At 51.3% G+C, this 23,673-nt stretch overlaps 7 protein-coding genes across 7 annotated transcripts; 3 read left to right on the plus strand and 4 right to left on the minus strand.

Annotated features, from left to right (window-relative positions):
• Positions 1 to 422: 422 nt before the first annotated feature.
• Positions 423 to 2,153, plus strand: N7471_004968 (sugar porter family MFS transporter; the record flags this gene model as incomplete). Its single annotated transcript, XM_057277687.1, has 4 exons — positions 423 to 597; positions 653 to 855; positions 906 to 986; positions 1,038 to 2,153. The coding sequence occupies 4 exons, from the start codon at positions 423 to 425 to the stop codon at positions 2,151 to 2,153; spliced, it is 1,575 nt and encodes a 524-aa protein (XP_057137297.1).
• A 391-nt stretch (positions 2,154 to 2,544) lies between these two features.
• N7471_004969 (ABC transporter integral membrane type 1) lies at positions 2,545 to 7,236 on the minus strand (the record flags this gene model as incomplete). The annotated part of the gene is made up of 5 exons (XM_057277688.1): positions 2,545 to 3,803; positions 3,895 to 5,523; positions 5,609 to 5,726; positions 5,801 to 6,952; positions 7,051 to 7,236. The coding sequence occupies 5 exons, from the start codon at positions 7,234 to 7,236 to the stop codon at positions 2,545 to 2,547; spliced, it is 4,344 nt and encodes a 1,447-aa protein (XP_057137298.1).
• A 2,171-nt stretch (positions 7,237 to 9,407) lies between these two features.
• N7471_004970 (isopenicillin N synthase family dioxygenase) lies at positions 9,408 to 10,748 on the plus strand (the record flags this gene model as incomplete). Its single annotated transcript, XM_057277689.1, has 6 exons — positions 9,408 to 9,566; positions 9,620 to 9,727; positions 9,763 to 10,200; positions 10,260 to 10,396; positions 10,448 to 10,619; positions 10,677 to 10,748. The coding sequence occupies 6 exons, from the start codon at positions 9,408 to 9,410 to the stop codon at positions 10,746 to 10,748; spliced, it is 1,086 nt and encodes a 361-aa protein (XP_057137299.1).
• A 609-nt stretch (positions 10,749 to 11,357) lies between these two features.
• Positions 11,358 to 15,188, minus strand: N7471_004971 (Male sterility NAD-binding; the record flags this gene model as incomplete). The annotated part of the gene is made up of 1 exon (XM_057277690.1): positions 11,358 to 15,188. One exon carries the CDS (start codon positions 15,186 to 15,188, stop codon positions 11,358 to 11,360), a length of 3,831 nt encoding a protein of 1,276 aa, XP_057137300.1.
• Positions 15,189 to 16,391: 1,203 nt separating this feature from the next.
• Positions 16,392 to 17,567, minus strand: N7471_004972 (uncharacterized protein; the record flags this gene model as incomplete). The annotated part of the gene is made up of 1 exon (XM_057277691.1): positions 16,392 to 17,567. The coding sequence occupies one exon, from the start codon at positions 17,565 to 17,567 to the stop codon at positions 16,392 to 16,394; it is 1,176 nt and encodes a 391-aa protein (XP_057137301.1).
• A 456-nt stretch (positions 17,568 to 18,023) lies between these two features.
• Positions 18,024 to 19,715, plus strand: N7471_004973 (uncharacterized protein; the record flags this gene model as incomplete). Its single annotated transcript, XM_057277692.1, has 1 exon — positions 18,024 to 19,715. The coding sequence occupies one exon, from the start codon at positions 18,024 to 18,026 to the stop codon at positions 19,713 to 19,715; it is 1,692 nt and encodes a 563-aa protein (XP_057137302.1).
• A 641-nt stretch (positions 19,716 to 20,356) lies between these two features.
• N7471_004974 (sigma-70 region 2 family protein) lies at positions 20,357 to 22,355 on the minus strand (the record flags this gene model as incomplete). Its single annotated transcript, XM_057277693.1, has 2 exons — positions 20,357 to 21,522; positions 21,581 to 22,355. The coding sequence occupies 2 exons, from the start codon at positions 22,353 to 22,355 to the stop codon at positions 20,357 to 20,359; spliced, it is 1,941 nt and encodes a 646-aa protein (XP_057137303.1).
• Positions 22,356 to 23,673: the final 1,318 nt, after the last annotated feature.

The raw sequence follows: 23,673 nt of genomic DNA on the forward strand, positions 1-23,673 counted from the left end.
GCAAAACATCGAAATGAGCTATCGCCCTATCACCCTATCACCCTATCGCCCTATCGTCCTATTCACGACAATCCATTTTAATCGGGCCCCCGAGGTTCGGGTTCACGATGTGCCTCATTAATAGTCCTTTATGTACATAACATTGTATGCCAAGCTGACTGCGTCATAATTGTTTAAAACAGTTAATTAGGCTATTGACTATCGCCCTCTATTCATTTTAGCCCTGAAACGATTCTGAAGATCCCTCGCATCCCGCATGGCATTCCATTTCGCAATTAGCCCCTGCGGCACGTCCCACTTTCCCCAAGGTGGATCGGCATGTATAACAACGCCAACGCGACTTTCTCTAGCTCGGCCTTATATGGATTGCCTCGTCCTCTAATGCCAATTTTTACAGGCTATGGAGCCATGCGACATATACTATGACTTTCTACCTCGTCACCTTCTGCTGCGCCTCTGCCGCGCTGGGATCATTCCTGTTCGGCTATGATTCGGGCGTGATCTCTTCCAGTATCGAGCAGGAGGCCTTTCTGCACCGATTTGGATCTCCAACTTTGTCTGACGCTGCCGCTGGGGGCATTATTTCCTCGTATATCGGTGAGACTCCATCTTCGTCGGATCTTGCCGCGATCGGTATCTAATTGGCGATCAGGAGGCGCAATCGTGGGCTCGGTCCTCGCCCCATATGTTTCGGATTACTATGGCCGCCGAATGGTCCTCTTCATCGGCGGTCTCCTTGCCACTCTGGGTGCTGGCCTCCAAGGAGGTGCGGTCAGTATCGCGATGCTTATCGCCGGTCGATGCATCGCGGGTCTGGCGACTGGGCAGATGTCTGCCACTATTCCCGTTTATTGTGTAGGTTGATACATGGTCCAGCTGCTAAGCTTTATCTAATGTGAACCAAGACCGAGGTTGCCTCACCACAAATTCGGGGGATGTTAGCCAGTATGCAACAATGGATGATTGCCTTGGGGTTCGTGGTTGCTGTGAGTAATTCCCGCTGGGATTTTGCTATGATCCAACTAACAGGTTTCAAGCAATGGGTGGGATACGGGTGTTCCCTTCGAGGTGGAGCCTTTTCCTGGCGTTTTCCACTCTCCTTTCAAGTCGCGCCAGCAATAATTCTCACCTGTAGTGTCTGGTTCCTTCCTGAATCTCCAAGATGGCTCATCGAAAAGGGCAGAGAGGGAGAAGGCCGCTCCGTCCTCACCCGACTCCATCTCAACCAGAACGCAGCCAACAACCAACTACTAGAACACGAGCTCTTCCAAATTCAAGAGAGCCTAGCATCCGAGAAGCAATCCGCCGTGCGATCCTGGCGCCAATTTCTCCTCTCCCCGCGCTGGCGACGCAGGATCCTCTTAGCCTGTGGCCTGCAAGTATTCACCCAGTGCTCAGGCACAAACGTAATCTCAAACTACGGCCCACGACTCTTCAAAGCACTCGGCCTTACACCATCAACATCTCTCATGATAATCGGTCTCTGGGGCGCACTAGCGCTATTCTGGAACACGGTCTTCATGCTCTTCATCGACAAAGTCGGGCGCCGGAAACTGCTCATCCCATCACTGTTCGGCATGGGAGCAGCCCTGTGTATTGAGGCCATACTCGCGCGGTACATCGATTTCAGCGACCCTAACGCCAATCCACATGCTCTGCGAGCTGCCATCGCCATGTTCTTCGTCTTCTCGTTCTTCTTCACTGCTCTTGGCATGATCTCCTGGATCTACCAGTCTGAGATCTTCCCCACGCCCCTTCGAGCGCGTGGTTCGTCTATGGCGACTGCCACGAACTGGAGCGTTAGTCTTATCTTCGCGCAGTGCTCACCTATCGCACTGAAAAATATCGGATCCAATTATTTCTATTGCTTTGTCGCGTTCAATTGGGCGGCGATGGTTGTTGTTTGGGCCTTTTATCCTGAGACTGCGGGTTGTTCTCTTGAGGAGGTCGAGGAGGTCTTCAACACACAGTCTGGTGATGAGCAGTCGGAGCGCTCCTTTGTTGACGAGAGCACTCCAGTGGCTATTACACCGCGCTCACAGATCCGACACAAGGGGCTGCATCCGCTGTCGATGCATCCTACTTATGACACTGTTAGTATAGGTAGCAGTCACAGTGGGTCTGGGGTTGGGATCGGAACCAAGGAGGTTTAGATTGTACGATATAGAATTTATGAAGTGACGAACAGAACATCTCGTAGTTTCAGTGATTGCCAATAGAGAGCAAACATCTCCAGTAGAAGCAAAATGACTCCTGGGGGGTTATTCCTAATGCACTTCCCCTGCGCGCTGAAGTACATCGACCCGGCAGTGAGGGAGTATTGGCCACGGGCAAGTGTTGTCGCTGACTCCCTGAAAGTTTGTCTGCGGCATTCCTACTAGCGGTAGGTAGATACATGGTCATGAACTTGGGTCCCTATATACACCTGGCGCGACTTTGGTAGTTGTTGCAGCATGCTATGAAATTGCCGCCCATGCGATGTGGACCTTAGCCCTGAGGTTAAACAAGGCCAGACACACAAGACCTATAGATTTAACCGCTCCTCTAACTCGCCCCAAGGTCCCAAAGCCTCTTAAACTCGCTATCTCGCTTCAGGAGAGCGCGAGGACTATCCCATTCCAGGAGCTGACCACCGCCCATGACAGCAACACGATCGAAGTCGACAACGGCACCGAGGCGATGCGCAACGGCAATGACGGTGCAGCTGGCAAATTGCTCACGCATGACGTCCCTGATGAGCCGCTCGGACCGCTCGTCGACGTTGCTGCTCGCCTCGTCGATTAGGATGATCCGCTTGCCCGCCAACATGGCCCGGGCGATGCACAGGAGCTGGCGCTGGCCCTGCGAGAGCCGGTCGGCGTCCAGCGGGCTGTCCAAGCCGCCCATCCGATCTACGACATCGTCCATTTTGAGCCGGCGCAGGACTTGGAGAATCTTGTCGTCGTCGGTTTGCTGCTGCTGCTCGTGCTGTTCGTGCTCCTGCCGGTGCTGCTGTCGGTGAAGGACGACAAGGTTGTCGTGGAGGCTCGTGTGCTTCAGGAAGAAAGGGTGCTGCGGCACAACGGCCACTGCAGCGCGCACAGCCTGCCGTGGCAGCGTCGTGATGTCGACGCCGTCGATGGTGATGCTCGAGCCGGGGCCGACTTCGAGGAGCCGCAGGATGCAGCCCAGGAGCGAGCTCTTGCCACTCCCGCTGCGGCCACAGATGCCGACCTTGGCACCGGCGGGGATGTCAAGGCTCACGCCGCGTAGGACGGGCTCGCCGCCGCCGCGCGCATCGTACGAGGCCACCAGATCCTTGATGGTGACGCGGCCGTGCGCCGGCCAGTTCTTGGGCACGGTACCCGTCTCAGCGGGTCGGTTCTCCGACTCGGTGTCGGTGCAGAACGTCTTGACGCGCGCGACGGCACCAAACGACGTCTCGAGCTGCGTCCAGTCCTGGATGACGTGGGCCAGCGACTGGCCGAACGACATGACCTGCACGAAGGCCAGGGCCACGTACTGCGCCGACAGCTGCGCCCGCAGCTCCACGACTAGGACCATCATGACAGTCACGAGGACGGCGGTCATCAGGTCGAGCACGAGGCCCAGCCAGCGCTGGATGCAGAAGAGCAGGTAAAAGGGTCTTTGCGAGGCATCGAGAAGGTCCAGGTACTGCTCGATGAAGCGCGGCCCCCACGCGAACGCCCGCACCGTGGATAGGCCCTGGAGGAGGTCGAGAAACTGCGTGAAGAGGGGAGACTTGGCTTCAAGATCAAACAGTCGGATCTGCCGAGACGTCCGCACGTAGAACTTTTGCAGCACTGTTGGCCCATAGTAATAGTAGCTTGGGGGTCAGTGCCATGATCTTTTGTGTCACATTATGGGGCTTGGGGGCGGGCCGTCAGAACTTACACCAGCAGAAAGCGACGAAGGGCACAAGTGTGGCTGCAAAATACCCAGAAAATACGCACATCAGGATGACCGACATGATGATGAGGGCAAAGTTGACGCAGAAATCCACAAGGGCGAAGGGCAGCTCGGTATCGACGACCGACATGTCCTGGCTGAAGCGATTCGTGGTGACTCCGACGTCGGTGCGCGAGAAGAAGGCCACAGGGGCATTCATGACGGAATGTAGAAGCCGAGCGTGGAGAACCTCGGAGCTCAAAGCCACCATAACGACCAGGAAGAAATAGGCGGCCCCTGTGATGCCCAAGACGGCGAGACCGGTGAGCATTCCGAAGAGCCCGAGATAGTAGTCATTGGTGGCTTGGCCGGATTCTTCTGCAGTGTCCGTCCAGAAGCTGAGTACGAGTGCCGTCATCCGAGAACCTCCCGCGTACAGAATGGTGAGGGCAGCGAACAGTATGGTGTGCCATACAGGGACGGAGCCAAAGTAATATGCATATGTGGCAAACTCGCCGAGGACTCGTCCGGGCGATTCAGAGTCGTCGCTGTTCTGGTCAGCATCTTGTTCGGATCGACCCTTGGGAACAGTCTCGTGGCGATGCTGCACCGATGCTTTAGCTGCGTCCTGCGCGTCAATCGCGCCGTTCTGCTCGACTGCCAGCCCATGCAGATAATCTGTATCGGATTGAAGTTGGGCGAATGAGCCTTGGTGCATGATATGGCCGCTCACATCTAGAGCGACCACATGATCGGCATAGGCGAGTCTATGAATGGCATTCGTGACACAGACCACAGTTATGCTCATCTGCCGGAAGAGACCCGTCTCGGCAAAAAGATTCTGAAAGACGTGCTCCTCGGTCGCCGCATCCTGCCCTGCAAAGACATCGTCCAACAAGACTGTCTTTTCCCTAGAGTAGACGGCTCGGGCCAAGGCGAGCCGCTGCTTTTGGCCGCCGCTCAACGAAAAACCCGCGCTGCCCGCCCTTGTCGCATCTCCGTCGGGAAGCTCGCCGATATCCTGCTCCAGCCCGCACGCGTAGACAACTTTGCTGTACCATTCCGCGTCGTAGCTGGTACTGCCTAGGATATTCTGGCGTATGGTCAGGTTCTGGATCCAGGGCTCCTGACCAACAAACGCAATGTTGCCGGGATCGGCATGGATGGAACCCGCTCGGAGCGGGACTTCTCCCAGAATTGCTCGCATGAGGGTGCTCTTGCCCGAGCCCACGGGTCCGACGACGAATGTGAAGCAAGACCTGCGGATGTTGACGGTGATGTCGTTGAGGATGTCCGGATTTCCGGGAACCCAGCCAAAACTGGCTCCTGATATCGCCACAAGCGTGTCGCCTTTCTCATCGCCTTGGCTTGAATGATGATCCCGCTCGCTCAAGGGCAGTCTGTAATCGGTACAGCTTTCAGACAACAAGTAGTTTTGAATGCGAGAAAAGCACGCGAGGGCGGCACTGACGGATGGGATGGTACGAAACACGACAACCATAGGGTCCGACAAAAGGTATATCAGCGAGAGCGAGGTATAAGCAGACTCCGTGTTCAAGGGCTGACCAGTGCTCTTGGAAACAATCACAAAGGTTACAAAGGTCGCCAGAGGGGCGATGGTCGCCGTGTTCATTGCTGCTCGGCCAAAGGAGTCAGCAGCAGCGTCATGACGACACGTTGAAAACGCGGCATAGCAAGGGTTCATAACCCAGGTACCTACCAATGAAAGTCTGTATGGCCAACAGTCTGCGATATTGCTTGGATAAGTCCAGTTCTGTTACGCGGAGGTTCTGGATCATGTTCGCGACAATATCCGACAAACCAAGCATTTTGACTTCCTGCAGCGAACCGATTAGTACTGTAGCCTGTCATCAAGAATAGGTATTATCAGGCGTTTCCGCTGGATCCTCACCTTCATGGATGCGAGGACGGAAGCCGTTACATCGACCCGCGTTTGGATGCCCCTCATCCATCTCTTCTTGGCCATGCCAATGAACTGGGCAAGCTGCAACATTCCAGTAGTGGCAATGATTGCTACAACGACCGGGGCCAGCGCGGCAAGTCCAAGCTGCCTGTACAGGAGAAAAATGGCGACTGCGGACTCAATTGGCGAGGCCCAAAGCTCGTGTAAGGTTGCGGCGCTTTGACAGATACTCTCGGTGTCCGTGGACATGAGCGATACTGCCACAGACTCATCGAGAGCCGTGCTGCTGAGATCCAACGTCTTGGTGTAGATCAAACTGCAGAGACTGCCGCAAATCGAAGTGACAAATCGATATGTCATCTGGTAATAAAAGCCGTTCGAAATTGCTTGCCCAAGGAAGATCAGCAGCCATGCGCCCGTCAGCCCCCATCCAATTGCATCCGACTGCGACAGATCGGCCGTCCAGGAAGTCGTTCTAGTGATGAGAAAGGGCAGCGTGTACTTGAAAGCTGCCAATGCAAGCCGGGGTGCCACGCCAGCAAGAAATATATACTTGGTGGCCCACAACGTGGAGAAGGCCAATGCATGGCGGTTGGACTGGTTTGATGAACCAAATGAGTTTCGTGCTTTTGGGAGTAGTGTTCGTGCCGCTAGGCTGTCATGAATGGGGAGCAGATCATGATCGGTGAGGGAGCGAGTGAACCCGGTTCGCATGAATGAATTCAGCCACCAGAAGACACTCCGGGCCAGTATGCCACTGGTTGCCTCTGGGGAGAGATACTGGTACTGGGACAGGAGTATAGGTCTCTTTTCCCAAGCTTCCAAAGTCAAGACAAAGAGTTTGATCGCGACAGTTGAGGTGAAGAGGCCCGAGATAGCGGAGTCATGGTCGGCAAGCCACAGGGTTCTGGCGACGACGCAGTCAAAGAGCAAAGTAAAGAGTAAATAAACGTTTATGATGGTCGATGGTCGCACCGAGCGCGCGTGCTCGGCATGGGACAGGAACAAGAGCAAAAATCCATCGACGAAGGCGAGCACGGCGGCCGACGTCCGCAACTGAGAGAAAGGCCACTTCTCTGCATTCAGAGCCCAGTACAGCAAGACTGCAAGTTGTAGAGCCGTGTAGACGCCGATCAATCCCTGCAGTTACTGAACCAGTCAGTAGTTGTTTTTTTCTTGCGGACACGATGGACTCGAAAAAGTCTATGGTTTCTAGGGCGGAGGTTATCACGTGCCACTTTCACGATTGGCCGGTGGCTTTTGGCGACCTTGCGAGGCTGTCTCGCGAGCCAGAAGAGACGCTGTAGGGCCACAACTAGAAAGAGGGCCGAAGGGACGATGCAGAGAACGGCGTCCTCGAAGGCGGGCGTAAAGTCGAAAGCGCCCGTGCTAGCAACGACGGCAAACCGAGCTTCGGGCGGCATTTCTAACCTCTCAAGAGTCAAGAGTCAGGAGAACTTAGATATCCCCTTGGAGCCTTAGCAAAACACTTCAGGGCTTACATATGGGGGGAGGTGGTTATATTTATGTCACGGGAAATGCAATTGCGCGATGCGAAGGAATCTGGTGCAATATTAGGATTAGGATTTAGAACCTTAGCCACAAGTTAGTGTCCGCTCTCTATAGTTAGAAGGAATGTTTTATTATAATTTCCCTCGGGGAGCTTTTCCACTTTCGTACAGATATAAGGGCTGGAATCTAGGCTCTACACGGCAATTTTCACGAGTTTATCACAATTGAAGTTCACACGCCTTCCGGCTAACTACTAAGTCTTATTAAACAATAGCGGCCCGCGGTATAAATGTGGAACTCCGGCTTATCCTAACTCTAACTTAAATAAATAATCTCATTTAGTATAGGCTCACCAGATATGTGAATCACGTGACACAACCGCGTTTGTGTTGGAGACCTTTGTCCTTGCTAGCCCTTGAATAACGATATTCTCGAGATCAAAAAAGCTCATTTACGTTACCATAAAACGATCCATGTCCCACAGGTGACTAGTATGAGAGGGAAGCAAAAAGAAAGCTTTTCGTCAGCTGCAGGGTTCGACTACGCGGGCGAACCCAATAGATTGTGACATGTAGTGGACAAACTCAGGGAACGAGTTCTCGGATCGAGTCCAATGTTCAAGTCTATCGCCTTAACCACTCGGCCAAACTGACAGGCAATTGAAAAATAGATTCGCGGTACGGGTATAAGAGAGGGAGTTCCATCATGCAAAATTTCATCAAGGCGCGAAAATAGCGAGGTTCTATATACCTGTGCATAAAATGTTCGCGACTAGAGTGGGAATATTATATGCAATCATCGATTGACCAATCTCAATCTAGATATGCAGGCCTCATAACCTAGACCATATAGTGTCATTGACCTTATCGCGGATGGCGACTTCTTCGGAGTTATCACCACAATGATGATGCAGAGCCGACTATTGCGACGGATGAGGTTTTAAGTAGTCGCCCGAAAGACCCCTATATCACTATCAGTATGACTGAGAGGGTAACTTAGAAGGTATGTGGGATGTGCACATAATTCTGGAGGTTGTACGTCCAGACTAATGGGTTTGACTGATTGAAACTGCTCTCCTGGACCCCGGGATAGTTTAATCGTTGCAGCTTTCCAGGAACCTTGGAAGGGTACTTTGATTGAAACTGCTCTCCTGGACCCCGGGATAGTTTAATCGTTGCAGCTTTCCAGGAACCTTGGAAGGGTACTTTGATTATTAAGGCATGTGTGATAATAATTCAGCCCTGGAGGTAGTTATTTTAAATTTTCTGCCGTTCTAAAACAAGGCATTCAGACATCAAATCTTTCCTACATAGCACTTGATAGAGTTCGCCTTGCCTCGCATATCCGACCTGAAATCCCACGCCCCCAGATTATCGATAGCGGGCGTACTATTACCATTGCACTTTGTTGAACTACATAAAAGCACAAGTTAGCTAGGTTCTCTTCCCCAAAACACATACGGACAAAACATACGACCAGAAGCGACAGCGGTACCCAGAAGGGACTTTAATTGACCCAACAGTGCCTTCGAGGGGCTCTTCCGAGACTTGGCAACATCAGCTATGAAAGTGGAGGCCTATGTGCTGCCGACGCATTTACGTCTTTGGCATGGGGCACAGAACACCTCGCCAGATTGCACACTGTGTAAATGATGCACAGATGGACGGCAGAACATGTCTGAATGGCCGTGCTCCGTATAGGATTTCAAATACTTGCAGCATAGTGAAACTTTCAGGAGCAGCGTGCTCTAGCTCTGCGATCTGAGTGTTATTGTTGGATCTTTTTGGACCAATCGAAGTTCTCTTTCTCGAATTCTGCTCAATACACCGCTACTCTGATGCGAGGACCATCCTACGTAATGTGGGTCTATCCTGCAGTTCTGGTGATTATAAGTAATCTCAGCTCCAGCTCCTAGGAAACCTGCCCACATACATGCCAACACATAATACGTAGTGGCGTATGGTATTCGCCGACGCCGCATGAATGAACTGCCAGTAGCCCTCTAGTAAATGGCCAACGCTTGACTCACGGTGCATAGCACACAACCAAAACTGAAATCCTGGATAACCGTGTCGCCATCATCATGGGAGACTCGCGAGAGGCAAAGCTTCAGGCAGGCGATTTCGACCACATTCCCATCATCGATCTCTCGACCCTGAACAGCTCCCATCTTGACGAGCGCAAGAAGTTGGCTCAGCACATATACCATGCCTGCACGCAAGTCGGGTTCTTTTATATCAAAGTAATGTTTCTTGCTGTTCGAGTCTCTACATATATTGACACGAATATCGCCAGAATCATGGGATACCAGAGGATCTTATAACCGCCAGCCACACTGCGGCCCATGAATTCTTCTCTCTCACAGAGGAGCAGAAAATGAAGTACTATATGGGGCAGTCCAAGGTATGGCCATTTTGAACCTGTAAGGTATGTGACAGATAGTAACCCATGGCCAGAAATACCGCGGTTTCACTCCCTTTTATGCTGAGAAAAGCACTGGAACATATTCCGACAACCTCGCCGAGAAAACCTTAGCCGGGACACTCTCCGAAGCTTTCAATATCGGATACGAAATTGGAGGAGATTCTCAAAGATCCGTGGATGATATGCTCCCCCCAGATATCTATGGCTTGTACGGGGATAACCAGTGGCCAGGGGACGACATCCTCCCTGGCTTTCGGGAGACATTCCTGCAGTGGTTTGCCCAGGGGTTGAACCTTTGTCGAGCGTTGATGAGAATATTTGCGCTGGCAGTAGGGGAGGAAGAGCATTTCTTCGATTCAAAAATGAAGTACCCGGGCGCGCAGTCGAGGATGATGCATTATCCTCCTCAGCCTGTAGTTGGAGAAGTGCAAGAGGGGGTCGGATCGCATACCGTAAGTCCTCAGTTCTAATCACGCACTTGCAGGCTTGCTCAAATAAATACTACATCCAGGATTATGGATGCCTCACTATTCTATCCCAGGACTCGGTCCCAGCTCTCGAGGTCCTTAACCGTCGGGGTGAATGGGTCGTTGCACCGCCAATTCCCGGGACGTTGGTTGTGAATATTGCTGATTGCTTGGCCATTTGGTAGGAATCATGCACAATGATCATTTGTCAAAGTTGAAGCTGATTATTCAGGACGAATGAAACGTTCAGGTCGACCTCCCACCGCGTGACCAATCTGACTGGGAAAGAACGATATTCAATCCCATTCTTCTTCAGTGTTGACCCTGATATTACGGTGTCGGTCTTGGAATCCTGTCTTTCGGATGAAAAGCCTGCCTGCCGAGAGCCATTCAAGGCAGGTGAAGTGAGTAATCCTAGGGGTTTATTGCGATGAGAATAAGTAGCTGACAGACAATTCTAGTTTATTCGTCAGCGAATGTCAAAGGCGTACACTAGATATGGACAGGACCCTCCCGCAAAACCAGTCCATTGAGCTACAGCAGCAGGTCGCTTATAGGGCAGAATTGCTGAAGGAAGCTCACTACCTCCAAGGCCTTAGGGCAGATTAAATATTGAGGGAACCGCATTGTCCTGAGAGATATGTCGAATACAAGTTGAATACAGATGCTTCTGAGAAGGACTCCTGGAGGTTGAGAGAAGGTGAGGGAGAGGAGTATTGTTTCTGTCATAATGACTTGTCGCAACATAATGTGATTGTTGATCCTGGGACGTTGAAGATATCTGCTATTATTGACCGGGAATACGCGGGATTCTGGCCTGAGTATTTTGAAGACGCTTTCTATGAACGACCGGGGCCATCGGCTGCTTTGGATATGGAAGTTGATGATGTGCCCCGGCTGTTGCGGTTTCTTGTGGACCAGCGTGTGGAATGAGAGCATATGGGTTTGAGTTGCATGGGCAAAGCGCGTGTGGAAATGCAGTATTCAATACTCTATACAATATATCCCTTCTACCTCTATGTGGTCGTCTATTTTTGTGTGAATCAAATCAAAACCCCTATATCACAACTAGCGAGCAACGTATACTTAACAATAAATCATAAAAGACACCAATATAACATGTGGTGAGTGGCCGATACCGCTTAAATCGGCTCATCCCGAGGCTCAACAAGAATCTCGTTGACAGATACATGTTCAGGTTGGGTCAGGGCGTAAACAATGGAGTTGGCAACATCCGAAGGATCGAGGATCTTCGCTCCGGATGGCTCTCCGAACTTCTTGACGGCTTCAGTATCCGTTGACATGCCCAGCAGGTCTGTGGAAGTGTTGCCGGGCTGGATACTCGTCACGCGCAAGCCAGCGCCTGCAGTCTCGAGACGGAGGGCTTGAAGGGTGGCCTCGACGAAGAACTTGCTGGCCGAGTACACACCCAGACCAGGGAAGACCTTACGTCCGGCGTCGGAGGAGATGGCGACGACATGGCCGCGGCCGCGCGAGAGCATGCCAGGAACGGTTGAAGAGAGAGCGTGCAAGAGACCCTTGCAGTTGACGTCGACTGTGCGCTCCCACTCGTCCATCTGTGTGTTTGCCATCATGGTGAAGTACATGACACCAGCGCATGCAACCAAGATGTCGACTGGGCCGAGCTCCTCACTCGCTGCTTGGACAAGAGCTTCCACCTGAGTCTTGCTTGTGACGTCGGTGGATCGGAGGATACACTTCACGCCGTGAGCTTCAACCTTGCGCTTGGTGCTCTCAAGAGCATCCAGGCGTCGAGCGCCAAGTGCTACAGCACAGCCCTGCTTGGCTAGGGCAGCTGCTACCGCTGCACCAATGCCAGAAGAAGCACCAGTCACCACGGCGACTTGGCCGCTGAGTGGCCCCTTTACTGCAACCTTGGAAGGTCGGTTGAGGGCATGCTGACGAGATGGGGGCCGGGGTAGCCATCCTCGAGCAAACCAATGCCGAGTGTAGGTCTCCAGCAATAGGCTGTCCACCTTGGGACGCTCGATGACGGCCCGGAAAGGCCTGGTCAAAGCGTTATCAAGAACCACGATGTCTCGGAGGAACTCGACAGTCGGCATGCCACTGCGAAGAATGTCGACGGTAAACGAACCATCGCCACCCTTGGATGAGCCTCTCTTCTCGAACCACAGAGCCACCCACTCATCCCATGGGAGAGGTTGTGTCTCATAACCAAGCTCTTTGAGGTCCTCAAAGACCGAGCGAGTGTCGACCGGTGTAGGATCTCCGAGATGGAACACCGTTTGGTCTTTCTGGGTCTGAGTCGCAAGATGGACAATGGATTTGCTGACAAAGTTCACAGGGGTCATCTCAGCACGCCATCCTTCCACGTCTGGGGCGTATCCAATCTGGATGGATTCAACGATCAATGCAGTGAGCAAATCCCACGCATTGGCGGAGCCTGTGTCGCTGTGACCACTGATGGTACCACACCGGTGAATCTTGACTGGCAATCCACGCTCACCAGCCTTGAGAACGAGCTGCTCTGCAACCCACTTTGTCTGACCATAGCCATCGAGTAGCTTTGTGGGGACATCTTGTACATCTAGTATGGTAGTTTCGGGCCAGCCGTTCTCACCAGATGATGGCAAGACACCATTGGTAGAGATATACTGCACGGTTGCGCCACCCTTGGCGGCCAGACGAAGAATCTCTCTGGTTCCACCCACGTTTGCTCCCCGAAGTGCAGCGTAGGGGTAAACGAGGTTGACGGTGGCTGCAGCATGCACAATCACTTGGACACGAGCCGCGATGTTCTCAAATTCATCCGGATTCAGACCCAGTCGAGGGCGAGAAAGGTTTCCTGGTAGGATTTCGAGACGCTCCAGAATAGAATCGCGCCAGAGTCCCATGTCTAGGAGGTTCCTGCGGATTCGAGCCACACCTCCGGCTTGATCATCCTGCTCGGGGTCGCTGAAACGCACAAGACAGATGATTTTAGCGGATGTGTTCTCAATCAAATCATTGAGCAGGAATGCGCCCAGGAAACCGGTTACACCAGTCAAAAGCACCGTGTCGGCCGAGCTGATTGAAGTGATCGCGGTATTGGTGGGCTTAATGTCCTCGTCCAGTGTGGCATCGGAAAGCAAGACTGCCGGCAGATTTGCTTGTACTTCTTCAGTGTGGCCATCTCTGACAGCACGCACGGTCTCCAAGTGGCCCGAAAGAGTAGTGTTCTCTGCGAGACGAGGAATAGGAACACGGAAGCCGAAACGTCTGGAAAGCTTGGATGACAGATCTGCCAGAGACAAAGAATGTCCGCCCAGATCGAAGAAATTGTCTTCGGCGTTGATCAGGTTCTTTGAAACTTTCAGAACAGCCTCCCAGATTGCCGCAATGTCATTGAGACCAATCGGGTCCTTCCCTGCGCTTTGCTCACTGCCATTGGGGCTGGAGCTACGAGGCGAAGGGAGGTTCTTCATATCAACCTTGCCGGAGACCTCGTTAGTAGGCAACTGGTCTAGTGCAACCCAGAGGGCTGGGATCATGTATTGCGCAAGATGGTTCTCGAGGGCACGACGCGCGCTGGGGGAGTGGCCGGACTCGTTGATCACGACCGAAGGGCGATCGGAGGAAGCGTCCTTGTCAGCAACAACATATGCGACCAGTTGTCGGTCCAGTCCATCGCCGAACGCAGTGACAACGCACTGGCTGACAGCCAAGTACTGGCAGATGTCACTTTCCACCTTTGCCGGCACAACGGAATATCCGCGCAGCTTAATCATTGCGCCGACGCGGCCGGTGATTTCAAGGAATCCAGAAGGCAGCTTGCGGGCTAGGTCGCCAGTCCTGTACATACGAGCACCAGGTGCGGAATCAAAGGTGTCCGGAAGGAAAGCCTTGGCGGTGGTCTCGGGAAGGTTAATGTATTCCCGCGCCAACAAAGGACCTCCAATAAAGAGTTCTCCCGATGTCCCTGTTTCTACCTCCTGTCCATCCTCGTTCAGGACGTAGGTGTGTGTAGGAACAATTGATGGGCCGACTGGACAGTAAATAGAGTCGCCATCAAGCATATCACGGATATCTCCGCAGGCAATCTCATGCGTTTCACATGCACTGTAGCAGTTGAGCAGGCGGGCATTGGGAAGAATTTTGATAGCTTTGCGGGCAAGATCGGTTGTCACAACCTCACCGTTCAGCCAAATGATGCGCAAATCAGGCACACGAGTACCGAAGCGGGGATAACGTGAAAGAACGGTAGCTAGGAGAGTGGGTGTCATGAGCGTTTCAGTGACCTTCTTAGCCGAGAGCAGGTCAACCAGAGCCGCGGGGTCATAGCTCGTTTCGTCGGGCACGATAACCACCGTGGCTCCGCGCAGCAGCGGCCGCAGCATCTCCCAGATGAAAAAGACATTGCAGGCCACCCGATCACCTGGTTGTACATCCTGCACTGCAAATCTCAGATCGTATGATAGTACCGGGGCGCGGTGCGGGTTGGCGATTCCCTTGGGTTTGCCTGTCGTTCCTGACGAATAGGATACAAACGCCAAGCGATCCAAATCGTCATCGGCCGGCAACGGAGAAGGTTCCTTGGTGTGGCCATTGATTTCGACCACGGGTCCATCCAAGGCAATTACCGGTACAGGGGCTTTGATTTTGTCGGCCTCGGACTTGTGGGTGATAATCACGGCGGGACTAGCGTCCTCGATGACATCCGCCAAGAGGTCCGCGGGGTAAGCCAATTCGAGAACAAGGAAGGCACCACCCGCACGGAGCGCTGCTAGACAGGCAATCACGTAATGCGCGCTGCGAGGTAGGAGCACACCCACGAGGGTGTCACGGCTCACTCCATAGGTCCGTAAGCGACTGGCAAGAGCCTCAACTTCTTGATCCAGCTGGGTATATGTATATGTCGTGGTCTCATGTTCCAGGGCGATGGCGTCTGGGGTTTCCTGCACCTGTCGCTTAAAGAGTGTGGGCAAATCCTTGGTGATGTCGAGGACGGCCATTGTTTCGGTAAAGAGGGTTAAGAGAATCACGCTATACAGGTCAAACGCTGCGAAAGTTCACTAAATCAGGTGAAAAAAAGATATGATTGTAAGGTTGTGGTCATTGGAATCTGTACAATGGTAGAGAGAAGAAGGGAACAAGAAATTTTGTTGAGATTCTAAGAGCTTCGAGCTGCCAGTGGAACACATTAACCTTCCAGGGCCACCTGGCCAAGACACCGTGTTCGCGTGGGGTTCCAAGGTTCTCCATCTCCGGGAACGTGGCTTCTTATCGTATCTCCGGATTTTCTCGATTTGGGCAATTTACGAGGTCTTATTATTCCTTCTATTTATAATATTAAAACATGTTTATTTTGTTCTATTCGTCTCTCTATACTGATTCATCTAAGCTACATGATAACCTCCTATGTTCAACAAATACTAATAAATCACCCCGTGGACATGATAATTTGATTTGGCCCCACTTTTAAGATTTGCATGTGAAAGAGCCATTTCCCAACACTTTGGGTTTCCCCCTGGGAGGCGTCATAACCTTGGAATGCGCAATGTGCGGCAATTCTTAAAATTAATTCTCTTTAACCTTGGCCAAGAGATTGCGCCGATATAGGTATGAATTTGGAGATTCAGGCATCAAACCTTGGAATGCACAGACCACTTTTTAAGCAGATCCAGGGCTAGGCCTTGTTCTGTCGATTTTTTGAGTTTACTAACAGTTTTGCCCTGATCAGCCATCGGCATATGCGGCAAACTCGTCAAAATATCTTACAGGCTTCATCTTCAGACACAAAGTAAGAATTCCGGGATGACCGCCGTTGTCGGACGCATACTTATGGAGCTCTCGACAAATCCATCAACAGGACCGTTGGCTGAAAATTCACCCAAGCCATTTGAATTTGTAATAGTTCATATTCATTGTCGCCAAAAACATGAAGTCTGATATGTATCAAACCACATACCATACCCACCTGGGCACGTGTCCACATGCCTACCTAGGAATAGTGGCACGGAACATCCCGAGATGTCACCTGGAACCAATCCGGCGATGTTTATACATAAGCCATGATTTTTCTGATTATCCATAGAGAATATCTAGCCGTCGCACAATATAAGGTTGCAATATTAACGCAGTATAAACATTATATGAATTCATAGATTCTGATGCTATATATCATCTATGCAGTAGTCCACATAGTCCACACCAAACTATGCATTTGTACCTATCACATGTCCACAATTTCCATTGGAGATCTGCACACCGGTCATGCCGCTCTGGAGAGAAGCCGTGCCAAAGGTAGAAGCAACCGAGCACGTGTTTGTTGCAATTAGATAACAGTATTTGACGGAGGACGAAGCCGAGTAGTAGTATGACATGGCACAAGTGGAACTTGCCATACAGCTGGCACAACAATCGTATGCGGAATTAGTGTTACCAACTGTCATTTGTTGGCCAGGGACGTGGGTGAACGTGAGCGAATAGATGTATTTGCCTGCGGCCGAGCCGAACTCCGAAGAGAGAGGGGCTCCAGCGATGTTGTTTGTAGCACAGGCTGCGTAGAAGGATGTGGTAGTTGTACCTCCTAGAACAGTGCTAGTGGAAGTAACTGTGCTCGTCTCACCGGCAGCAAAGGTGGTCTCGGTGATGGTTGAGGTGGTGCTGAAGCTCAGTGTGGTGGAGACATCCGAGGGAAGAATCACTGAGCTGCTGGTGATGGTGTTGGTGACTGTCACTGTGGTGGTAGGAGTTGCAGCGGTGATAGTGGTAGGTGACCCGGTCACAGTGGAGATAGTGGTCGTTTTGATGATGTTCTTCTCATGGCACACGACCGCTTGCGGATACTTGTAATCATCCACCCAAGGAGAGCAATCATCATCCTCTTCCAATGAGCGCTTGGCAGTAACAGTGGGAGGCAGAGTGTCTGCAATGGGAATGAAGCCTGCAGAGGTGGCAATGGTGGAAGTGCTGGTCGAGATAGTCGAGAGGACTTCGGCAACGGTTGTGGTGATAGGAGCAGGAGTTAGAGTCAATGTGGCAGTGTCAAACTCAGTTGAAGTTGTTGAGAAAATATCAGTGATTGCATCAGCTGTGGAGGTGATAATAGTAGTTTCATAGTCCGTCAATATCTCGGTCGACACAGCAGGGGTGACCGTGACGGTTTCCAGAAGTGTTGTGAGGACAACGACGGGAGTACGCTGATGGATCGTACGAGTGATGGTTGTGGTAGGTACCGACTTCACCGAGCTAGTTCCTAGCTCCGTTCGGCAAGTTTCCGTGGCCACATGGGCTTGACTACTGGCTGGTGGAGAGCTAGCCGCGGGGGTGCTGGCTGAAACCTGACCGAGAAGAAGGGCTGCGGCGAGGGCAAGGCGACGGATGAACATGTTTGTATTTCACAAGACGTTCTTTGACTGATCCAAATTATTGAGTTTGGTTGGAACATCCTCGCACTAAATAGTTCTCCCTTTTGTGTTGAGTGGGAGTCTCAGCCGGCTATTTTCACCACGGCGATGTACAAATCCAAGACAAGGCACAAACAAGCGAGCGGAGGCGTCAATGGCGTCAATAGTTTATTTCAAATCCAGGAAAAATCCAGGAACTGGAGCATTTTGCCCACGTCAACTTAAATCCTGGCTTTGTTGTTGTCGGCGTCTCCGTGTTGCGAGCATGGAAACCCTAAGCGACAAAGTATATACTGCGACATTTCCTCTCGACGGCTTCATTTTGGTTTGAATTCTTACACTCTTTTTGCATTCCCAGTCCAACTATCAGTCATTCTTTTTCGCTGTTTTTTTAATCATCTTACTGTCAATCGTTCAATCCTTTCGGCGACGGTCAAGATGGGTTCCTTTCTTGTTCGAGGATGGATTTTGGCCGCATTATTTGTGCAAACCAGTCTCGCCACGACCATGCTTGCTGAGCCAACTATGACTTCCACTCCTATTGCTGTGGCGACACACCATAGCCAGCATCAGCATCAGCATCATCGCCATCAGCATCACCATTGGTCTTATATCCCTAGGCCTATGCCTAGTCGCAAACCTTGTCCTGTTCGTTCTTCATCGGCAGTTCTCGCTTCCAGCGCAATCGCTACTTCAACTCCTTATCTGAGTCGAGTCCCTAGTCACTCTCCTCGCCCGCATACCCCCACACCTTTGTCATCGTCTGTGGTTATTCAGACTCCTTCAGCCCCTGTTTCTACCCCTGTTACCAACCCATCTATTGTTGTGTCTGCACCGGGCTCTCTTTCAACTGGACCTTCGCAATCGAGTGGTTCCTCTCCCCAAGGACCGACCACTGGACTCGGATCATCTTCTTCACAGGTCAGCATCTCGACGTCTGCCTCTGATAGTAGCACTACAGTTGTCGCTTATATCCCTACATCCACCCCATCCGGAGCACTTCAGTCCAGTGTGGCCTCTGGGTCCTCTACATTGGAGTTGACCACATCGACTGTCTTTTCTACTCGCACGGCTACCGTCACTGCGTGTCCTACCACAGTCCCTAACTGCCCAGCCAGTTCCAAGACAACATTCGTGACTACAGAGACAATTCTGGTATCCACCACAATCTGCCCTGTCACTGAGACTGCCAGCACTACTAATACAGCACCTGCATCTCCATCCGCCACTGGAGGTTCTGGTGATCATGGCCATGGAAACGGTGACTCAGACCTCACAACTTCCACTGTCTATAGCACTCGGACAGCCACCATCACTGCATGCCCATCTTCAGTGACCAATTGTCCCCTGAGATCAAAGACCACATACTTGACCACTGAAACCCTGGTTGTCTCCACGACAGTTTGTCCCGTGGCAGATGCCACTGCTACCAACGGCGCTGTACCTACTAAGCATACTACATCTCCTTCTGCCACCGAAGCAATTGGAGGTAGTGACAATAGCGCTTCCAAGCTGACCACATCTACTATCTTCGCTACCCGCACGGCCACCGTCTTTGCCTGCCCTGAATCTGTGACCGACTGCCCGCTGAGATCAAAGACGTCTTACGCAACCACCGAAACATTCGCTGTCGCAACCACTGTCTACCCAGTCTACACATATATCCCAGCCGAAGGAGCCATTGTCCCTGTGACTGTTGCGAACCCTCAAGCTACCGATGTTACTCCCGGATCCCAATCTGGCTCTGGGAGCACAGAATCAGGCTCAGATGCAGGCACAGTCCACACCACGACCATAGTCGTTGAATCTTGCTCCGACGATGATACCTGTACCGGGTACATCAACACTATTGTGGTGACCCAGACCAACGCCGCTAAGCCCACCGTGGCTCCATCTTTGTATACACCACACCAGGGCTCTGGAGCTGGGGCTAGTGGTGCTGTCTCTTCGTCCTCGACTCATTCACGGTTCCACAGCAGCCACCCTAGTGGGTTGGCCACGGCTACTGTTTCGACTGCGACAAGTGCAGTGAGTCTGATGTACACCGGGGCTGCATCTGTAGGTACCCAATCGTCGATGATGCAGGTTGTGGGTACTATGATGGTGATTCTTTTGGCGATCTATATATAGAGATCTGTTGGGAAGATGTAAACGTGAAGTTTACGTCTGTTCTGATAATTTGTCTTCAATTCAATATTTTAATATTATATTTTCATTCATTTGAATTCAGAGGTCGTCACATTCATGACGCATTTTGCACATAAAATATGGAAACATGAATATTCTTCAACAACAACACTCTGCCGCGAATTGCCTAGCAATGTTGTTGAAGTTACACAGCCTCTGTCTAAAGAGTTATGTGTGGAGCTTAGTTATCGGAAGGCGATCCCGATGAAGGAACAGTTGTTGCATCTTGTTTTGGAAGTTAAGGAGAATGGGTCCCCTACGCTGACCATCTATCAGCGAGTCATTATCAAATGAGTAGTTGATTGGTAGTGGCGGCGGTGCTGATGCTATTGGTGATACTATGAAGGACATCATGGAGTGAATAGTACTTATGATCATATAAAGATGCAAATTTATGGATAACTTTAGCCTTGTCACTTTACAATTCTCCAGGTTCATCAATAATCCAAAATATGTTATAAGTGATAGCGAGGGTATATACAAGAAACTCTGAAAGAGTGGTACAAGGGGGTAGAAAACATCAAAACATAAACATAAAACATAAAAACAAATACAGGTCATCTGGTCCAGGCCAGTGCTATACATCACTCAGTCAATGAGCGCATAACATAAGTAGTCGGCGCATCGAGGATCTCGCGACGAAGATCCGCTTCCCAGAGAGCCGTAGACGACTCCTGCACCTGGAGGGTCAAACACGAGAACAAAAACTCATTAATCCGGTACCACGACAGAGGGCTCAACCGCTGAGCAACCTTCATCATACGGCCCGCGAACCACGGACGCGCAGAGGGCGAAGTAGCAGTCGGAAAGTATTGAGAGAAGTCTGGGAGCTCCTCTACCGGGGCAGCGGAAGCAAAGCCGGCGGCACTGGTGGGCCAGCCATCAAGAGTGCCGTTGCTGCATTCAAGAAGGGTTTGGAGCCTGGCATCGACGGAGCCATTTATGCCGACTTCGCTGTCGACCAGGGATTTCTCGAGCGTGTCGAGGAAGATTGCTGCGCGCGCTGGGGTGTTGCGGTAATCCCACATCGCGGCATTGAGTGTCATCAACGCTGTTAACCGGGCGACCATTTGTTTTCGGTCGTCTGAGGTGGTGAATCGGGCGCCTGGGGGTGCCGCGAGGATTTGGCGGAGGATGGATGTTTCCTGGACTGCTGTATGTCGGGTTATGTACGATGATTGAGGGTTATCGCGTTGGTATAGGGCGAGTTGTTCACAGCGTCGGAGGAAGTCGAAAAATTCTTCGCATTGGAATTTGATCTCATCTACTGGGATCGCTTCGGAGTGTGATGGGAGCATTATTCGAGGTTCGGGGCTGGGCGAGACTTCTGAGAAGGCCGAGGAGGTGGAATATGGTGGAGATGGCATTGAGCGCGGGTTTGGGGTGGGCTGGGGCAGTGATGCTAGAGACGCAGACGAGACTGGGGCATGTTGGTCGTATTCATAGAAGAAGCTGGGTCCGTTGGCCTCATAGCCCGGCAAGATGTAATTTTGCCAGTTGATCATCATGCCGATACGAGTGTTTGCAAATGCAGCGGGACCACCACGCGCTCGTATCATCTCTCGTGCGGCTCGCATGTGCACCCAGCTTATTTCTTTGTGGCCTGGCCGGGGATCGCAGTCCTCTAAGGCTGCAGCACTCAGACAGGACATGATTGCAACATCGGAGATGTCATGAGGGTTGTCGGAGCGGTGCTCCCGGAGCACGGAGACAGCATGATCTCTTTGAAGAAGGGTTTTTTGAGTTTGGCCTTCATTACGAAGTGTTAGCTGCATGTACGAGAATGGTGTTTTGGAATGCGACGGTACCTTTCATTGTCCCAGGCACGAAGGCCGGTGTGTAACAGTTGTTGGCCATGGGCGACCGGTAATGGGATCCATAGGAGGAGGCTGGCATATCGTTCAAATAGGAGTCAAATATCCTGTGTCCATCTCGATCCAACTCTATAGGAAGAGGAAGCGTGTTGAATGTGTCGATTCGCGCATCGCTGATCATAGTAGATGGTGATGGCATGAACTGATATGGGATTGTGGAGGGGGACGGCCATGAGAAATTGTTAAAATATAGATCATGGCTCGGAGAACTTTGTGGATGTACATCGACAAAGCCATCCAGTGGAAGAGGAACATCGTGAGATTGGGCAGAAGAGGGTCGGAAAGGGGGAAACGAGGGAATGTCATTGGATTCGATCAACGGAGGACCCGACGAGATAGGATCCGAAACAAACACATCGCAGTTAACCTCGATATTGAGGTCTTCTTTGCGTGTAGTTTGCTGCTTGCTGGTTGACCTCCTTGCCCGAGGTTGATTGTTATTGTTGGCACCGTCTGATTTCGATTTTTTGTTTGATCTTCGTTGCGCACCCTGAGTCTTCCTGGGCCTCCCACGTTTTGGTCGTGGTGCTTCCTCTTCACTTTCGCTTTGGCGAGCACCGCCTTTCTTCTGGCGCATATATTCTTGCATAACATGGCGCTTCACCTGGGTTAAGTTGGTTCGACTATTGTTCGAAGAGTCGATGAATTGCCACCGCACATTGGATGCGTCCGGCGCATTGTTGGCGGCCTTATCAAGAGAAATTGACATCTTTCTGATAGCCTACGTAAGGACAGGAGAAACAGATATGTGTAATAAGAACACAGGAGCCGTTCGTCTCCTTGTGGGGTAAAAGGAAGGACAGTATGGAGAAGTTTGATGGATATAATCGACGGGGCGAGTCCAACGTCCGCCCTTAAAAGGAAAAGATCCAAGAATAGAACAGCAAACTAACAATGGGGCAACTCTTTTCAAATCTTGATCTAACGTAAAAAGGATTATAGTAACTGCACAATGAAGATAAGTAAGGACAGTACATTAGTCGAAATGTGCTTCTCCACTCGTGCATCGTCTTTTGACGAACTAGACTAGACTGGAATAGCGGAGTTCCCAGCACGCCGGTCAACACGTGTGGAGATCAACGGTGCAGCGAGTCAGGGGCCGAGTAACCGCGTACGAGCGATGCAACTCTTGATAGATTGGGGGCCAAACGCGCTGGCATGTACTAGTGCCTCAGGGTCGATAAGATCATCCCTTGAACGGGCCGTGACAAAACCATTTTCTCATATTTTCCCCGCCATATTAGGCTAGGCGTGATCTATCAAGTCCATATTTTAGAGCAAGTAAACAGGGTCCATTACTCCATACGTCGAATCATCAATTCTGTGTACCCGGGTCTCTACCCGGCATTCTAGCCGGTCTGCAGTCTATTGCCCGTGAGTTGCCCTTGAGGTTACATATTGAAAAGGATCGTCATATAGTTCCCTCGCTTAGAGCATCACAGCTTTTTCATACCCTGCAATCTTTCGTATGTTGTACGGCGTGATGAACATTGCAGAGAACCACACGTGTGAAGAGAACCACACGTGTCAAACCTTCCTTAGGGCCTCGGGGAAGCTCCGTCCGTTAGTAGTGTCTTGGCAATTCGAATCGAAGCATTGCATGACTTTCCCAGCTGGTTGTGATTTGTTGTAGGAGAGCCTGTAAGGGGTCACGCACATCAATGGATACAGAGGACCCAGTTGACTAGGAAATTTAAATTGTTTTATTGTGGGGGCTGAAAGGGAGATCTCTGCAGGGGGGAAGTCCGGGAAGTTTCATAACTTCAACGGTGAGCTATCTGTGCTATTATTACCTAAATTTGCTGATGATCTCGTCTATATTGTATTATATGTCGCTTAATTGCGCTAGAATTGACGATCTACTCCGCATTATGCCATTGTAATGATGCAATATTATCAAATCTTCCTAGAACACTCCAAAAATGACTCTTTATTCAGTGACAAATACACCAGGCTTTTCTGTTGACCGACTACTCCAGTGGAGTATAAACGTTAGAGTTACGGAGTACACCGTAGGCTACAGAAAC

The sequence above is a fragment of the Penicillium samsonianum genome, assembly GCF_028829775.1.
Source record: "Penicillium samsonianum strain IBT 33392 chromosome Unknown utg000003l_segment0_segment0, whole genome shotgun sequence".
Taxonomy (NCBI): Eukaryota; Fungi; Ascomycota; class Eurotiomycetes; order Eurotiales; family Aspergillaceae; genus Penicillium; species Penicillium samsonianum.